The sequence below is a fragment of the Arvicanthis niloticus genome, chromosome 1 (assembly GCF_011762505.2).
Source record: "Arvicanthis niloticus isolate mArvNil1 chromosome 1, mArvNil1.pat.X, whole genome shotgun sequence".
NCBI classification, from domain to species: domain Eukaryota; kingdom Metazoa; phylum Chordata; class Mammalia; order Rodentia; family Muridae; genus Arvicanthis; species Arvicanthis niloticus.
In genome coordinates this window covers 18,440,704-18,458,900 of record NC_047658.1, presented here as the reverse complement: position 1 = coordinate 18,458,900, position 18,197 = coordinate 18,440,704, and the positions used below count along the sequence as shown (strand labels likewise).

Below are 18,197 nucleotides of genomic sequence, written 5' to 3'. Positions count from 1 at the left end.
CTGGTGAGACCTAATAACTATAAGCCAAAGACTTGGTTAAGGAAGCTGTCTGATACTAAAATGGGCAGAGTCATAACTGATCTATTCATGATTATTCTTAGTGCTAACTCATTCCCACCCTGAACTCACCGAATCCTGTCAGTTATGTTATCATTCTAGTCCACCCTTCTATGAGGGAATTGCTGTGAGTTCTGAAGGCACTGAGACCCAAGAGTCCTCCTTACACAGGTGGAATCAACAGCAGGATGCAAAGCTAACACTGAGCGTGGTCTCAGGCCAGGGACTGTGTGTTGGTAATAAGGCCCATGTTGATCTTTGCAATAAGATAATTCCCTATGCCTCCTCTTCCTCTGCCTACCTTCTTCCCACAGATGATAGTTGGTGGGCTTGCAGCAATGGCCTTACACCTTGCATTTATATTCCAAATTTAGTGAATAACAAGACAGCATTTTGTGTACTTGTACAGTTGATTCCTAGCTTAACCTATTATACTGAAGAAGATTTTGCTCAGGCGTGGGACCCTGTTGCTGATCACGCCCTGCTTAGGACAAAGCTTGAGGTCATAACAGCCTTACCTTATCTGTCCTCCTTGGCCTCAGTGCTGCTGGGGCTGGGACAGGTATAACTTCTCTAGTTCCTTCAAATAGGCACTACTCAGACCTTCAACGGGCCATTGACAAGGACATCGAACAGCTAGAGATTGACATCACTAATCTGAAAAAAAATCCCTCGTTTCACTGTCTGAAGTGGTCCCCCCAAATCAGAGGGCTATATCTGCTTTTCCTTCAGCAAGGAGGGTTTGTGCCGCCCTCAAGGAGGAATGCTGTTTTTATACTGACCACACAGGGGTAGTTAGAGATAGTATGGCCAAGCTCAGAGAGAGATTGGAATGTTGAAAAGAAACAACCAGAACAAGAAGGGTGGTTTAAAAACTGGTTCTCTGCCTCTCCTTGGCTTACCACCCTTCTCCCTTCCATCCTGGGTCCAGTGGTCAGTCTCCTTCACCTTTTGGCTTTCTGCCCTTGGGCCTTTAACAGAATCACTGGCTTTGTAAAACAAATTGACTCCTTGGCATCTAAACCTCTACAAGTGCATTATCATAGACTTGATCTGGCTGATAGAGGCTTAGCTGAGTCTTGTGATGACACATCTCCTTTAGGAGCTGCATAGAACTCAGATCTGTGCACGTTGGTTCAGCATGGCGAGGACACACGTGTGTACCTGACAGGGGTGTGAGGCTTAGCACTGCAGGGGGACCTTATATTCTGCTTCTGAGTCCCCTGAGAAGCAAACCTGATTGCATAGAGGTTAGTGTTGACTTCTTGTGTCTCAGAAAGTGGTCGACTAGGACCCCTGAAATCCAATGCAACCTATGAGACAAATAACCCTCTCCTGCCCCAAAAAGACACCATTACAAACGATACTGGGAGGATCAGATTAATATTTCCCCCCTCTAATTAATGGCCACTCATCTGTTGATGAGATCTCCTAATGTCCACCTTGGCTTGTCAGCCTCATTAAATATTGTTAAAAGGGAGAAGATGCCAGGAGCTAAACCCAGGAAATTACCTGCTCTTCTGGAAAAACCTAGTCAGTTAAAGTACAAAGTTAAGAAAGAACTTCCAGGTCTCAGGCCCCAGGAACTTAAACAATGTCTGGTATTTCCTGGAAGCTGGTTATGACAGTGTGATGGTCTTAGGCAATGAGAATACAATAGTGGGATAGCCTTAAGCAATGATCCTTGCCTAAACTTCCTGTTTTGCTATGCCTTTATAACCTGCCATCTGAAATTAAAATTTGAGAGCCTGCTTTCCTTGTGTCTCTTGTCCTTTCATTCGTCTGCCCCCCCCCCCAGGTCCTCGTTGAATTCCCTGAGGGTCGAGGCACAAACCCTTGGAAACCAGGAGCCGAAAGAAATCCTTCTTCCTTTCTGTTGTTTGCGTCAGTTTTTTGGCCATAGTGATGGAAATCTATTTAATACACCATGTGGTTTTCTCCACAACATGCTCCTGCCATTGTGATGTGTCACCGAGTGAGGGGCTGGGGCCAAGCTCTGCCTAGAATCCTCCACTGGGGAGAAAGTGTTGGGGACTGAAGAGGTGGCTCAGAAGTTAAGAGTGCCTATTGAACTTGAGGACCCAAGTTTGGTTCCTAGCAACCACGCTGGGCTCCTCACAACCACCTGGAACACCAGCTCCAGGGGATCTGACCTCTACTCTGCTGGTACCCAGACTCACATGCATATATGGCTTATGTAAGGATGGAGAAAAGAAGTACTAGGTGTTTGATTTTGGACCTGGGACAAGAGTCTGAGGTGCATATCTTACATACTAAGGCAGAACTGGCCTCCATGTTTTTCCAGCATCCCTCAGTCCTTACCTGGCATATTATGGCGCCAACCCTGAACTTGCCAGCCCAGGGACCGAGCTGCCTTCTCCCCAGAGGCTCCTTTCTATATAATCCAGACATTTTGGTCTCTCCCTCTCTTTTCCTCTTCTTTCTCTGTGCTTGTTCTTTTCTCTCTCCCTCTCCTACCACCTCCCTTCCTCATGATGACTTTCCTGGTCTTGGTCCTTGGGGGTCCAGTAAGCTCACCTACCCAAGAATAGCTTCCCAATAACCTACCTTTAATATAATCTAATCTGGTTTAAATTGGCTCATTTCACTGGTGGCAGAGAAATAACCTATCACTAGGCAGCTGAGAGATGGAAGCATTGAGGGATGGATGGATGGACGGATGGATGGAAGCATGAATGTATGGAAGCATGGATGTATGGATAGATGGATGCATGAATGGATGGATGGATGAAAGCATGGATTGATACATGGATGGAAGCATGGATGGATGGAAGCATGGATAGATGGATGCATGGATGGATGGATGAATGGATGGATGGATGGATGGATGAATGGATGGATGAAAGCATGGATTGATGCATGGATAGATGGATGCATGGATGGATGGCTGCATGGATGAATAGATGGATGAAAGCATGGATTGATGCATGGATAGATGGATGCATGGATGGATGGATGCATGGATGAATAGATGGATGAAAGCATGGATTGATGCATGGATTGATGCATGGATGGATGGATGAATGGATGGATGGATAGATGGATGGATGTGTAGGCTGGCGGGTATGGTAGTGGCTAGATGGAGAAGTGTAATACTGGCTGCGTGGTGGCTGACTTCAGAAAAGTAGGAATAAACAAGTTGGAAGCTTTTGTTTGTTTGACATTTTCTTGGGGTGCTAAGGCTGGAATCAGCCCCTTGGGCTGAGTGTTCTTCCTGCCTTTGTATCCCCAGCAGTGAGGTCTGCATGTGTGCACTATCACTCTGACCAGCTGAAATTCTTAAGAAAAAGACCAAGTGGCTGGATAAGCAGGAGGAAGGTTCTTCCAGAACTTCTGTGAACACTGGACTCTCCAGGCTTTGATTAAAAACAGTTTATTATGCCATCACAGGAATGGCCAAGGCAGGAAGGTCCTAGGAAGTGGTTGCTGCTGCCACCAGCATCCACTTACCTCCCTCTACAATTGCAGAGGCTGAGGGATCGGGAGGAGTTTCACATTACAGGACATGACTCAGGTTCCCCAACACAAGTGCTGATTTGTACTTCCTAAGGGAGCTGCAAGAATGCACATTCAAGGGATTCTTTCAGGAGCTCTGAGTTCAAACAGGCCTCGAGTCACACTACTTCATGTTCTACTTCAAGCTGCAAGTCGGAAGCGCTGTAAAACAATAAGCATGGCTGTAAGGAACAGGCTTTTGGCCCCTCCCTCCTGACACATTTCTGGGAGGTGTGGGGATATACCAATAACACGGGGGACAAGCAGCCTTGGGGCCTGAGACAGTGACCACTCAGAAGCCAGTCATCCTGTTGATGGGAGGCAGGGCCGGGTAGGGAGCAGGTGACATGAGGTGAATGTGACTGGCATCAAGGAATGCCAGGATGGTAAAGGGAGGCTCTGGTAATCCCAGCACTCTGGAGCTAGAGGCAGGAGGATCAGAACCAAGGTCAGCCTCAGCTACAGAGTTTGAGCATTGCCTGAGTTTTGTGGGACCTGGTCTCAAACACAAACAACAAAAGAGGGGCAGTGTCCCAGGTCTTGAGACTAACAGAAGCAAAGGTCTAAGGAGGCTATGGAAGAGAGACGTGGCTGGTACCTGGTGGACTCTGGGAAGGGAAGATGCTACATAAGGAGATAGCCTGCTACGAGGAAGTGCCCCTCATGACACACTCATGACACTAGTGGCGTCTGGTAGATGCTGCTGCCAGGGTAGAGGTAGGGCTGGCTGCACCCTGAACAGTGTTCAGTTAGCCTCCTCATCTCTGTTGTTTCATGCCATGGGACATTCCTGTGTCAGCCAAAATGTCTCCAAATACATAGTTTCCAATTCCTACGTGTTCTTATATGTGCATGCGTGTATGCACAAGTGTGTGCGTGTGTGTTTTTATGTGTCTGTGTTTGCACATATATGCTATACCAAGCTTTTGACTGCAGCCAACTACAATGAGAGAAACAAATGCTCTGGGAGAGAGCATGGCCTTGGGGAACTTCCATTTGGGGACACAACCTTATTATGGGAATTCTACAGAACTCATGACAGATTGAGATAGGATGTCATGTAGTCCAGTCTGGCCTCGCTTCTGAGCTGTACCCCTACCTCCTGTGTGCCAGGATTGCATCTGTGGCCACCATATCTAGTTTATGGGGTGTGAGGGATGAAGCCCAGGACTCCAGCGTGCCGGGCCAGCGCTCTCCAACCCCATTGATTTCTTTTGTTTGTCTCCTTGTTTGTTTTGTTTTGGTTTTTTAAAAACACTCGTATATAGCTAAAGTTAGCACTGAACTTCTGATCCTCCTGCCTCCATTTCAGAATTGGGATAACAGGTATGCACCATCACACTTGGGTGACCTCAAAATTTTCTAGTTACCACAGATCACCCAGCTGAATTCCAGCTGTCTGGATTCCTCTTGAATTGACATCAGGAGCCCATGAGAAAACCAAAGGTATACCAGGGGCTGGGGCACCCAGTCCCTCACAGGCTTGGGTGGGGTGAGGGGCTAAGTCAACAACCTCCTCACCTGGATTCTACCTAAGGCACCATCTGGAGGTCCAGGGGGTCATAGGGTGACACCCGAATATCCTGTAGCAGAGCTTCTAGACTGTTCCTCAGCGTGGTGTAGGGCGGCCTCTCCTCGTAATTGAGGGCCATCGCCACCTTCAGGTACTCCTGCAGGGTCTCTGTGGTCAAGACACCCAAAAGCACTGGTGAGGCCTGAGAGGTGCTGCTTGCAGTCCCCTGCTCAGCCACTGGGAGTCCTTGTATCTGCTGTCCGCATAGAAGCATCCCGAGAGCAGCAGCAGAATGGTAAATACCAGAGTGCTCACCAGCCCTCACCAGCTTCTCATCCATACTACTTCCCAACACTCTAACACGGGGCCTGCGGGTTCCAGCTGAGGCAGGAATGGAGTGTGAGCACAGTGCACAGGAGCCAGCGAGCAGAGGGAAGCAGTGGGCATCACAATGACCAGCATCAGCGGCAGGCAAGCCCCATGTGCAATTACATGTCCTTTAAACATTTTTTCTTTTAGATAGTTTATCTTAATTTTATGAGCATTGGTGTTTTGCCTGCAAGTATGTCTGTATGACAGGATCTTGGATTTACAGACAGTTGTAAGCTGCCATGCGGATGCTGGGAACTAAACCCAGGTCCTCATGAAGAACAGCCAGTGTTCTTAACTACCAAGCTATCTCTCCAGGACTTAAAAATTTTTTTTTCAACCATTGGAAAATACAAAACAGTATTAAGTTCATGGCAGCACAAAACAGCTCTGCCACAGGAAACCATGGAGTTGGCCTGGTCTCGCTGCCTCATGAGACATGCAACATGTTTTCAGACTCCTGTGTTTTTAAGAGTCCATGGCTCCTAGGGCACAAGGTGCCTTCCAGTTCCTGAGAGACCAACACACACCTTCAGGCAGTAAAGCACTCAGGCCACTTTGTGTTTCTCTGTACGTTCCCTTAGAAGTCAAGGAAGCATGAAAGCCTGACAGGACAGTTGGTCTTAGACATTAATCTTGTGTACCGTGTATAGCTTGCAATTGCCCATATATAGATCCTGGCAAATGACACTATATTCGGTTTCTTATAAGGGTATAAAAAGTGTGATTATTCTCAATAATGTTGTCACAGCCTATCTTGCTGTGACTCCTTCAACCTGAGCCTGGATTAAGTTCTTACAAGTCATATCAAGTAATTTTGGCTCTCTAAGTAAGTGTAGGTGCTTATACCACACAAGTTAGAAGAAAAGGGCTCTTTCATAATTTAATTTGGGGGATAGGAGTCTATAAAGAGTCTCACTCTGGCTAGGCATGGTGGTACATGTCTTTAATCCCAGTAGCTGGGAGGCAGAGGTAGGCGGATCTCTGAGTTCCAGGACAGCCAGGACTACACAGAGAAACCCTGTCTCAAACAAAACCAACCCAAAAACAAACAAAAAGTTTCACTTCATAGCACAGGCTGCCCTTGAATTCCTGATAATTCTACTGCCTTAGCCTCTGGAATGCTGGGGAAACAGGCCAATAACATGACGTTACCATTTTGTTGTTTTGTTTTTCTGAGACAGTCTCTATATAGCCCTGGCTAACTTAGAACTCATTATGTAAACCAGGATGACTCAGAACTCATAGAGATCCCCCAGTCTCTGCCTTTCAAACACTGGGATGGAAGGTGTGCACCACCACACCTGCCGTGATGGCACCTGTAAAAAAAATATCTGTTTTTTATGTGTGCGTGTCTGCCTGAGTGTGTGTCGTGTGGAAAGTGCCCTTGGAGAGCAGGACAGTTACTGGAGCCACACAGTGTAAGTGTGGGGCGACTGGAGGCGCACAGTGTAGGTGTGGGTAGCAACTGGAGCCGCACAGTGTAGGTGTGGGGGGCAACTGGAGCCGCACAGTGTAGGTGTGGGGGGCGACTGGAGCCGCACAGTGTAGGTGTGGAGCAGGACTCAGGTCTCTGTAAGAGCAGCAAGCACGAGTGACTGAAGAGCTCTCCATCCCAATGTATTCCCCTAACATTTATGTACTGTGTGTGTGGGGGTCAGAGCTCAACTTGTAGTAATTCCTTCCTCTCACCACGTGGCTCCTGGGGTTGAACCCCAGCCATCAGGCTTGGCAGCAAGGGCCTTTACCTTCTGAGCCAGGTCAACAGCTCCACGGCGGTGGTATTCTTACTTCTCAGGTGTACTTAGGATACATGTGTGCACTGCTCTGTGTGTGAAGGTCTGTGTGTGTTGAATGAGGTCACCAGCACCTGTCTTCCTCTCAAGTGTCACTCTCCTCCTCCCTCTCACTAACCTGGAGCTCACTGATCTAGCTAGAGTAGCAGGCCGTCTAGGCCCAACGATTTGCCTGCCTCAGCTGCTTCCAGCCCTGGGATTCTAGGTGCACACGGCTGTGTAGGCTTTTCACAAGGGTGCTGGGGTCTAAATCCATTAACATGCTGGGTAAGAACAGGAGTGGGCTGCAGACGCAGGGAGCAAGGCCAGCATGACAGTGTTCTTTCCCCAACTCCCACACTGAGTGTTACTTCCTACCCCCTGTGCTGGCCTTAGACTGCTCTGGGCTGATGAGTCTACCCCATGGGACCCCGCTCAGCAGAGATAAACCTATCTGGCTGAGGCCCTGGAACTCCCAGTGACTTGCGGAAGGGTAAAGCTACACGGATCAGTAAGCCTGAGACTGCACTGCACTGAAGTCCAGCAGAAGAGCAGTGTACCACCCAGCCCAAGCCAGAGAGACGGATCACAAGTGAACAGACAGGATATGGGTTAAATTCCTAGCACCCATATGTTGGCTCACAACCATCTATAACTCCTATTCCAGGGGACCTCTTCTGGCCTGTACAAGCACTACACAACCCTGGTGCACAGACATACATGCGGACAACAAAGTCATACACATGAAATAAAAATAAAGCTTTATAAAAAAACATCTGGTTTTAGCTCTAACAAAGGCTACTGTGGAAAGTTGGGGGTGGGAGGTGTGTGTGTGTGTGTGTGTGGACTCTCACTGCTTATACTCCACAATTGAGGTGATAAGTTTTGGAGGAGGGTTACTGGAACCTCACACTTGCTTTACAAGCACCCTGCTATATAACAGCACACCCACAGTTCTCACTGTACTTTTAAAAAACATTAATGATTCATTTATGATATATGTCTGTTCATATTCAACCTGTGTGTGTACACTGCCCACAGAGGACAGAAGAGGGCATTAGATCCCTCTGGATCCTTCTGGAGTTACTAATGGCTGTGAGCTGCTGTGTGAGTTCTGAGACTAGCACCTAGGTCCTCTGGAAAATCAGTAAGTTCTCCCCACCCCACCTTTCTCTCTTGTTTGTTTTTTTTTTTTTTTTTTTTGGAGACAAGTTTCTCTGTGTAGCCCTGGCTATCCTAGAACTCACTGTGTAGACCAGGCTGGTCTCAAACTCACTGAGATCTGCCTGCCTCTGCCTCCTGAGTGCTAGGACTAAAGGCGTGCACCCCACTGCCCAGCTGCAGTAAGTACATATTCTTAACCACTGAGCCATCTCTCTAGCCAACCTTCCACTAAATTCATGATTACAAAACCACTACCCCAGTTTTAAAAAAATCATTCTGTATACATGCATGTAAGCATGTTCATGTACATATAGGTGCATGTGATTCAGCATGCATGTAAGCATGCTCATGTACACACAGGTGCATGTGCATGCATGTAGAGGTCAGATAGCAGAGAACCCTGGGTGTTGGTCCTCGCCTCCCACCTGTTTGAAGCAGGCTCTCCTGGTCTGCTGTGGACACAAGGCTAGCTGGCTGGTGAACTTCAGGAGTTCTCTTTCTGCCTCCCGTCTTGCTGTGGGAGCACTGGGTTTATAGAAGTGTGTACTGCACCAGCTTCATGTAGACTCAGGGGATCTGGGCTCAGGCACTCACACTGAGTATACCTTCCCAACTGAGCCACCTTCCCAACCTATAATTCAGTGTTGAAGAAAACGATGTACTTTCTAATTACAAAAACCCAACCAAAGCCTACAAATGGCTGGAGGTAGTACCAGACACCTTTGATCACAGCATTCGTGGATCTCTGTGAGCTCTAGGCCAGCCAGGGCGACAAAGCGAGACCCTGTCTCAAACAACAAAATCTTACAAGCATTAATGTAAGAAACCTCCACAATCTAATTGTCTCAAACAAGGAAAAACAGAAACCTAAACTGGCTAATATAATTCTATTAAAAAATAACAGGGCCAACAATATGGCTCAGGGGGTAAAGGCACTCGCCATCAAGACTGATGACCTGAGTTTGATCCCCAGAACCCACAACATCCCCAGTAAACAGCACTGAAGTTGTCTTCTTACCGCCACACTCATGCTGGGACACACATACATACACAAACAAAATAAAAATAAATAAAGCTTAAAAAAAAAAAAGGTATGCGTATGTAGGCATGGTGCTTGCCTGTGACCCCAGCACTAAGGGGGGAAGACCTGGATTCCCAGGCCAGCCTGAGGGAGCACACGGCAAGTGTGAGGCCAGACTAGGTTGGTACAGGAGACCCTGTATCAAATCAAATAAATACAATGTATAAAGTTTAATTAAAATAAATGAAAAATAAACTTATGTGTAAAGGCCGGGGAAATGGCTCAGTGGTGAGCACTTGCCTGGCATGCACCAGCCCTGGATTCCACTCCAAGCTCCAAACAACTCAAGAATTATGTATATGGTTTCACCCCTGTTACTACTGGGAGAATTGAATATTTTTACATGTTTGCTTGTGTCCTACAGGAAGCATACACAATACACATGCAACTGGGCAAGCAAGAAGAAAAACATGGTAAAGAAAGGCTCCAAGCTACAAGGCTTGCTGGCATCTTCCCCTTTAGGACATACCTGAGGCCTTGTTCCAGCGGCCACACAGTCCCACGATGAGCTCAGGGTTATCCAGATACCTTCAGGGAGAAACATTTGGGAAAGGATAGTGATGTGTTAAGATGAAGTATCCTCTAAACACACACACACACACAAACACACAAACACACACACACACCACTTAGGAAAGACAAACACTACTTCAGGCTCCTGCCCCAAAGTCCCTTCCCCTCTGGTTCTCTAATCTCGACTGTCAGGCTGGCTCCTATCTGATCTCTGGTTCATCTGATTTCTCCTGCAATCATCCAAACTTTCTCAAGCCCCACCCTCCTGCTTCTTAGTCCCTACTATGCCCTGTTCTGGCTATGGATCTACTTCAGGCTTCTTGCTTCTGTAATTCCGTAAGGGTTCGATGGCACTCTCTGACCAGGCCCAGCGCTGTCCCTCCAAGCTCACAACCTGCTTGTGGCTTCCCCATGGCCTGGCCTCCATCACATCCTCCCTGTTCCATGCTCTTAGACCCATGGGCCTCACAGTTCCTCACACTTCCCATTCCCCTGTGATGCCTGGTGTACAGTCTGCTTTTGTGTGTCCACTTGACACAAGCTAGAGTCATCAGAGAGGAAGGAGAGTCAGTTGAGGAAATGCCTCCATGAGATCCAGCTGTAAGGCATTTTCTTAATTAGCGATGAGGGTGGGAGGGCCCCTTGTGGGTGGTGCCATTCCTGGGCTGGTGGTACTGGGTTCTATAAGAAAGCAAGCTGAGCATGTGATGTGAAGCAAGCCAGTAAGCAGCACCCTCTGCATCAGCTCCTGCCTCCAGGTTCCAATATGATGTGGAAGTGTAAGCCAAATCAACCCTCCCCTTCCCAGTTTGCTTTTTGGTCCTGGTGTTTTGTTGCAGCAATAGAAACCCCTAACTAAGACACACTTGGTTTGCCAGGCAGTGGTGGTGCATGCCTTTAATCCCAGGCAGAGGCAGACAGACCTCTGTGAGTTTGAGGACAGCCTGGTTTACAGGGCGAGCTCCAAGACAGCCAAGGTGACACACAGAAACCCTGTCTAGAAAACACACAAACAGGACACCTGGCTTGGCCTTTCCCACCCTGACCCCAGTCCCTGGCAGATAGCTGTTCTCCTCTTAGGACAAAGCTCAGTGGTTGGTAAACTAGGAAGCTTCCCTGAACTGCACTAGGCAGAAAGTGCCAGTCCCTTACGGGTGCTTGCATACTCTGTACAGAGGTCTGTACAGGCAATGCTGGTATGTAGAAAAAGCCAGGTTTGACTCCAATTCCAGGACAAGTGAGAAGCCAGGAGTAAGACCTAGTCCAAAAAAGTCTTACTTGGAGGATCTAACTTTCCCTCCACTCCTCTCTCTCCCTCCCTCCCTCTTTCTTCCTTCCTTCTCCCCTCTCATCCTTATTTTTTTCTCCCTATATTTCTTTCCCCTCTTTCCTTTCTTCCTACCCCAAGTGAAGCCAAGCAGAGTGCTCACACTTAAAATTTCACAAGCTGAGGCAGGAGGATTGATGGGACCTGTGAAATGACACCTAAGGTTGCTCTCTGGATTCTGCAGTCATGCAGGCATGTGCACACATATAACCTTACATCCTACCCAGTGCAATCCTAGAGATATGCCGAGAACTAGGAAATGCCAATGTTTTTACCATTGCCCCTTGGCGGCCCTTTGGGTTACTGCACCAAACCTCTCCACATGGTGGACTTCACTCCAAGTCACCTCTGCCCCAGGATGCCAGCATGTTTTTTTCTGTTCTACACTACGTGGTGAGCACAGACCCTGTCTGTGAAGCTTGGTCCATTCATCTACGTCTCAGGAAAGAAAAAGCTACATGGGGTGGGGGTTCTCTCACGGTGTTGCACAGTGATGTTCTCTCAGGAGTTACAGGGAGTTGGGGGTGGAATAGAGGATTGAACCCAGGGGAACCTCAGGGTGGAGACGGAGGCAGCTTTACCTCAGTAATAGCTGGGTCTGAGTCACACAGACAGGCCCATGGATGCCCTCAGGAAATCAAACTGACTGGCTGACTAGGTGGATGAATTAATGAATGCAGAGACACCAAACACCTGCCTCCCCCAAGCCTACCTGCAGACTCCTGGGGGCACCTGCCCCCATGAAAAAAGGCTTTCTCTAACCTGGGAAGAGTGTATCTCTGTTCATTTATTGCCCCAGGCCACCACCCTCACCTGCTCTGGCTGCTTCCTGTTACATGACCTCGGTGTCCCCACTTAAGGCCAGGCTGGTCATGCAGCATTCCTTACTGCTTATGGCACCACTATAACTTGGACACAGTGCAGAGTCTCTGTTGCTAGGACATATGAGGACAGAATGTGGACAAGGGAAACTAAATGCGTGCTAGAGACTCAAGGCTCTGCCTGAGACATAAGTCAGCATACGGACTGAAGCTGCAGTGCTGGTGAACTCCCTGCTTTGTCCCTCATCTATGAAACAGGACTATTAAGCTGTGACTCCTCATCTGTTTCCTTTCGAGCCATCTGCTCACTCCACTGGATTTCATTTCAAAAGGAAACTATTCCACTGCTGTGGAGACAATACCACATGCTGTGGCTGGAACAGGAGTAAGTAGCAGATACGATGATGGAGGTACATTAACCAAGCAGGCCAAAGTATCCTAAGAACAGGAAGTATAGCAGACTGGTGGGTGTTCCCTCGGCTGCTCACTCTTTTCTCAGAGATCTCCTCTTCCCAGAGTTCAGCTAACAATCCTGGAGATAGCCAGGAAGCCTGACCTTTGTTAGAACTTCAGTCTCCTGTGAAGGCCATCCTGGAAGATCCGGGTCAGGACCTTCAGGGGTTCCCCAGATTGGTGTCTTCTGTCCTTGGTGCTGAAGCACACACCCTAGGGACCCAGCAGATGCCACATTTCCTCACAATAGAGCAAGCCCTAAGATCAACATCAAACTGTCCTTGGTGCTGAAGCACACAGCATCGTGAGTCCTTTCAAAGCCATTTGTGTGGTGCTTCCATTCCCAAAGCAGACTTCCTGCCGCTATCCTAGGTGCTGAATGGCAGTTCAGAGGCACCAACATGAACGTGTGGCTGTTGCCACACATGTGCTGAACATGTGGCTGTCATCACACATGTGCTGAACACCAGCACAAAGGCTGCCTTCTATCCTTACCAACCGCTTAAAGTACAACTGTCAGGATGTAAAGACTCACATGCTGAGGCCAAGGCACTAACCCTGGAAGTATGGAGACGGGGTGCCTGAGTAGAGGTGTAGGCCCTCAGACTACAGCCTGCGAGTAAGTTGTGGTGTGTTGCATGCAATGAGCATGGAACCCTGTGCAAAATATGTTTACTCCCTAACTGCTCACAGCTTGTGACCCAGGTGCTACTTATATAGCAGTTTACAGTGAGAGAACACCAGGGCTCACAGAAGTCAAGGTACTCACCCAGCACACAGAATAGTGGGCCAGAAGCTAACCCTGGGCGGCATGGCTCCAGAGCCCAAAACTCTCTCCTGCTGGAATGCATGGCAGAGAATTCACTTGAGGCTGCAGAAGGCTGTGGTTCTGTGGGTGGCTGCCTACCCATCCCTTCTGCTCGTCTCTGGGGTCTGAACTCTTCCCCTACCTGAGGGGTGCTTGGCTAGTACAGGGTGCTGCAGACCTTTACACTCACTTCTGCTTCTGCCTAGTTATCTCTTCGGTGTTGGGAAGGCAGTTTGTCCATGGCAAGGACCCATAAAGCCACTTGAGCATACAGTAGCCCAAGGTCTGAAGATCGCTGCGGCGGGAGGGCCCTGGGGAGAAAAGGGGACAGGTGGTGGCTTAGTCTTGCTGTTCCACCTCTTCATGTGTTTATCCCCAGCTCTCCACTCCAGCTGTGAAACAGTCTTAGCCATCACTGCTCAGTCCCCAGACTCCCTTACACTCCCCAAGACTCTCACATACTCTGCTGCTGTCACCCACTCCAGTACTCTGCCCCATCTGTTCATCCTCTGTTAATACAGTTATCCAAGGAGCCCTGGGTGCCTGTGCACCCGGCCTGGCCTCTCAACTCCCAAATAGTTCATTTCCCATATAGTTAAGTGGGGAAAGACTGTGGTGCTGAGCTACCTCATCACAGAGGAGAGGGAACAGGACAATATCCTTTTGCCTAACTCACTCTTCAGATAGCTGTGTACTAAGCTGTTTTCCCTCCTGTCCCCAGTGCAGTACAGGAACCTCCCATGCTCAGCATGTGTGCAGGCAGACAATGGTCATGACACTGAGATTCAAGAAAGAGGGGCTGGGGAACCTGTGGAGGTCTGACAGCCCTCTTTGCACATTTTCCCTGGATAACCTGATCCTCTTGTTCGATGCTTTAACTCCCACAAGACCACAAAGATCTCATGCTCCAGCAGTGGATGGCACCCATTTCTGCAGCTGCCCTTCCTAGGTGACCCTAAACAGTACTCACCATCTCCCAAGTCTGCCACATTGAAAATCTGAATCTCTGGAAATATGAGATTCCTGTCCAGCTGCCCACTGTCCTGGGTTCTAGATCCCATATCCCCACTACTCAAAGGCCACCATGCAGTTCTCCTTGGTTCTGAAGAAGGGAACAAATCCCTCACATGGCCAGGACACTCCTATATTCCCAGTCCCCACCATAGCACCTTTATACTCCTCCACTTCTGGTGTCTATTATCCATGATCAAGAATGTGGAGGCCATGGGTGTGACCGTGACATGTAAGAGGCATGTCATGGTGGAGCCCCTCTCACCGCATCCCTTGTGCACATCCACGCTGATGAACTCCAGGTCGCCATCGTGTGGACTCCTGCTGCCTTCTTTGTAGGCCACGTGTTTGCCACCTGGGCAGTATCGGTAGGTGAAGCCATAGCCCACCAGGGTCACCTGTGTATGAGAAGGAGGCACACAGATCTGAGGTTAGGGCTGCAGTATGGGCACAGATGCCTGTGTCAATAGCTAACTACCTCACCCCAACAGTTGTAAAGAAGAAGACTTGGGGCTGGCTATTGATTGCAGAAGGCTAGACATAAATTCAGCAACATCCCTACTTTGGGTCCAACATTACAGTGGACCAGGTGTGGAGTGGAGACTTCTCACATTACAAAGGCTGGGAGTAGAGAGCAATAGAGAGAAAACAAGGACAAGACAAGATAGATCTTTGATGGGCTGGAGAGATGGCTGAGCAGTTCAAGGCACTGGCTGCTCTTCAAAGGATCTGAGTTCAATTCCCAGCACCCACATGGCAGCTCACAATAGACTGTAACTCCAAATCCAGGGAATCCTACACCCTCACAAATATACACATGCAAGTGAAACACTAATGCTCACAAAATTAAAATAAATAGATCTTAAAAAAATACACCCTTGAAAGACATGCTCTTGGGCCCCACTTCTCCTAATTCCCACCACCTTGTAGAGACGGCACCAAATGAAGGCTCCAGCACTCGAGAAGTCTACTGTGGAGTCAGAGCCCTTTGATCAAGGCTCTGAACACTAAGCTTTCAACACACAGCGGCTTTGTTCTTTCGACTTGGCTTGAACTCCTAACACTCACCTGCCTCAGGCTCTACAGCACCACCATGTGCCTTTGGAGAGAGACTCAGATCTAAATGTGAACACTGGTTTTGGAGACTCAGAAAGCCCAGGCTAACCTGAAACTCCACACATAGTTGAGGATGACTGATCATTTTTGTTTTGTTTGAGACAGGGTCTTTACACAGCCCTGGATATATTAGAACTCACTATGTAGTCCAAGCAGGCCTTGAACTCAGAGATAAGCTGGCCCTGCTCCCAAGTGCTGGGATTAAAGGAAGGCATGCACTATTGCACCCAGCTTAGGGTGACTGAACTCCTGACCCTCCTATCGTCACTCTCTAAATGCTGGGATGATAGGTGTGTGCCTATGTGCCCAGTTTATGTAGTGCCAGAGATGGAACCCAGGGTTTTATACATGCTAGGCAATGAAGCCACATCCCCAGCACCACGAGAGAGAGAGAGAGAGAGAGAGAGAGAGAGAGAGAGAGAGAGAGAGAGAGAGAGAGAGAGACTCACCTGGCTCAGATCCTCTGGATTCACAAAGATATTCTCAGCTGTCAGGTTCCCGTGAACATACTCGTTTTCATGGAGATACTCCAGAGCATCCAGCTGGAGGAAGAAGGTATTGAGGTGATATGACAGAGCAATGACAAATTGGAAAGGGACAAAGCTGTCAACCTGGGGACCATCATTGTGAATGGAGTATCCTGCCAAGTTCTAGGGTAGCATTCACTGTGGTGGCATGCCTGTGAAGAATTCAGCAGTCAGCTGGTGTTTGGCTTTTCCTCTACCTCCTGTGCTGACTTAACGTCCCTCTGCAGCAATAATGAGCACCCTGCACTGTCAGAGTTCTGCTAATTTTTCTAAGAGAGAAGGCAAATGGTTAAACCCCTCAGTGAGGGTTCTAGGTAGGTGCTCGGGTGCTGAGCTACAACCCTTCCCAACAATTTCTGCCTGTCTGTCCAGCTCCACTTTTTACACAAAGCTTTGGAGTGTTTCAAGGATTCATCTGGGTATCAGTCACACCCTGCTTATCTCTCCAGACACCTCCTTGGCCCCGGGGCTGAGCTGTCTGTCAAGTACCACTTGTTCTTCTGTCTTCTAGTCTCTCCCTTCCCTGGCCAGGATGCTCTGCAAGCCCCATCTTCTTCCAGCCAAGCCTCCATCTTGCCTCTAATGTCCTCACTCCAGCTCACCTCCACATGGCCTGACGGTGTTTCTGTCTCACCCACCCAACTTTCTCAGGGCTCCCCAGTATCCCCTGTTACTTACCTGGTCGTTGTTTGCTATTCTCTGCACACACTGACCCCGCCCCCCACCATACACTGAGTTAGAACATTGACCTCACCCAACAAGCACATCACCCCCTTGGTACTTCTATCACTCCAGCAGTGTGATCTGACTCCTCTTCATTAAGCACAGGTCATTTCTAACAGCCATCTGTTTGCCAGAGCCCTGCCCACCTAACTGTAAGAATGAAGTCATGAAGACAGGATTGGCTGCCTTTTGTTCCACCCTAGCCAGAGAAAACTCGGTATTTGGTGACTACTGAGAGCATGAATGAGTGAATGAACAAATACGGGAATAAGTGAGTGAGTAACATCTTTGTACAAGCTGTGGTGGTTTGAATGAGATGTCCTCCAAATAGTCTTGGGTATTTAAATACTTGGTCCCTAGTTGGTGCAACTGTTTGCAAAGCACTAAGACACATGGCCTTGTTGGAGGGGTGTCCTGCCATTCCCATCACACTCAGCCATGTTTTGTGGCTGTAAGACATGAGTGCTTGGCTACTCCAATTGCCTGAGGATTGTTACTGCCACTCTGCCATCATGGACTCACCTCTTTGGAACGGGAAGCCCAAGGTATACTCTTCCTTAAGTGTCTTATCACAGTAAGAGAAGAGTAACTGAGATAGCCTTGGCCCAAGTGATCTTGGCTGCCACCAAGGCGGTCTTGTACACTACCACCGTTCCTCATCCCAGTACCTTGCTAGTTCCCACTCATCCTGAGAGCCCAAACTCACAAACCGTGGCCTGCACCCTCTGTTCCAGGCTGGACCTCCTGGTTGATCTTATGGTGCATCATCACCCACTGGGCTAGACCACTGGCATTCTGCCCTCTGTGCATCCATGACGATCACTTAATCAGCCTGATGGGGAAGTTGGGGTTTAAAGAGGGTGTGGGATGGTTTCAGGTACGTACCAGCCTGCAGGCCACCTGCAGCACACATCTCTCTGATACCACATGCTTTGGGTTGTCATCCAGGGCTGACTGAAGGCTCCTCCCCAGGCAGGGGAACACTAGGAACCTAGAAGACAGAGGACCCAGGGAGCTGGAGATGTGGGATGCCAAGCCCTGCAAGATATTCTACAGAGACTGGGCAGGGCAAGCTAGGACACTTGTCTCCACCAGTGCTAATCTACAGCTGTGTGTTCCTGCCACTAGGTTCACTGTCCCCCTTTCCTGTAAGTTCTCATACTGCACTTAAGGGGATTGAGGTGCCTCACCCCTTAGTTCTCAACCAATCCATGAACAAGTCCATTCCCTTGTACCAATGCCCACATCCCAGTTCTCGGCAGGCAGGAAGCCTTTCAGGTGTCTCTTAGCCCTCGCTCTCTGCTGCTTCTTCACTTTGCTTTTTCCCCTTTCCCTCTGCTGCCCAAATTGAATGAATGAATGAATGAATGAATGAATGAATAAAAATTTAAAAAGCACAGTTACAGGGCAGTGTGACTTTGGT

General features: G+C 48.6%; 1 protein-coding gene across 8 annotated transcripts in view; it reads right to left on the bottom strand.

Moving 5' to 3' along the window:
* Positions 1–3,435: 3,435 nt before the first annotated feature.
* The window catches only part of Vrk3 (VRK serine/threonine kinase 3), a 31,393-nt gene continuing 16,631 nt past the window's right edge, over positions 3,436–18,197 (bottom strand). For 7 of the 8 annotated variants that reach the window (XM_034507608.2, XM_034507634.2, XM_034507627.2 and 4 more), the window contains exons 9-15: positions 17,660–17,765; positions 15,974–16,066; positions 14,674–14,806; positions 13,588–13,708; positions 9,945–10,003; positions 5,095–5,254; positions 3,436–3,735 (exon numbers count right to left, since the gene is read on the bottom strand). In XM_034507608.2, the coding sequence (XP_034363499.1) occupies positions 5,106–5,254; positions 9,945–10,003; positions 13,588–13,708; positions 14,674–14,806; positions 15,974–16,066; positions 17,660–17,765 (661 nt within the window). In that variant the 3' untranslated portion in view covers positions 3,436–3,735; positions 5,095–5,105. The other variant, XM_034507648.2, reaches the window with a different exon arrangement.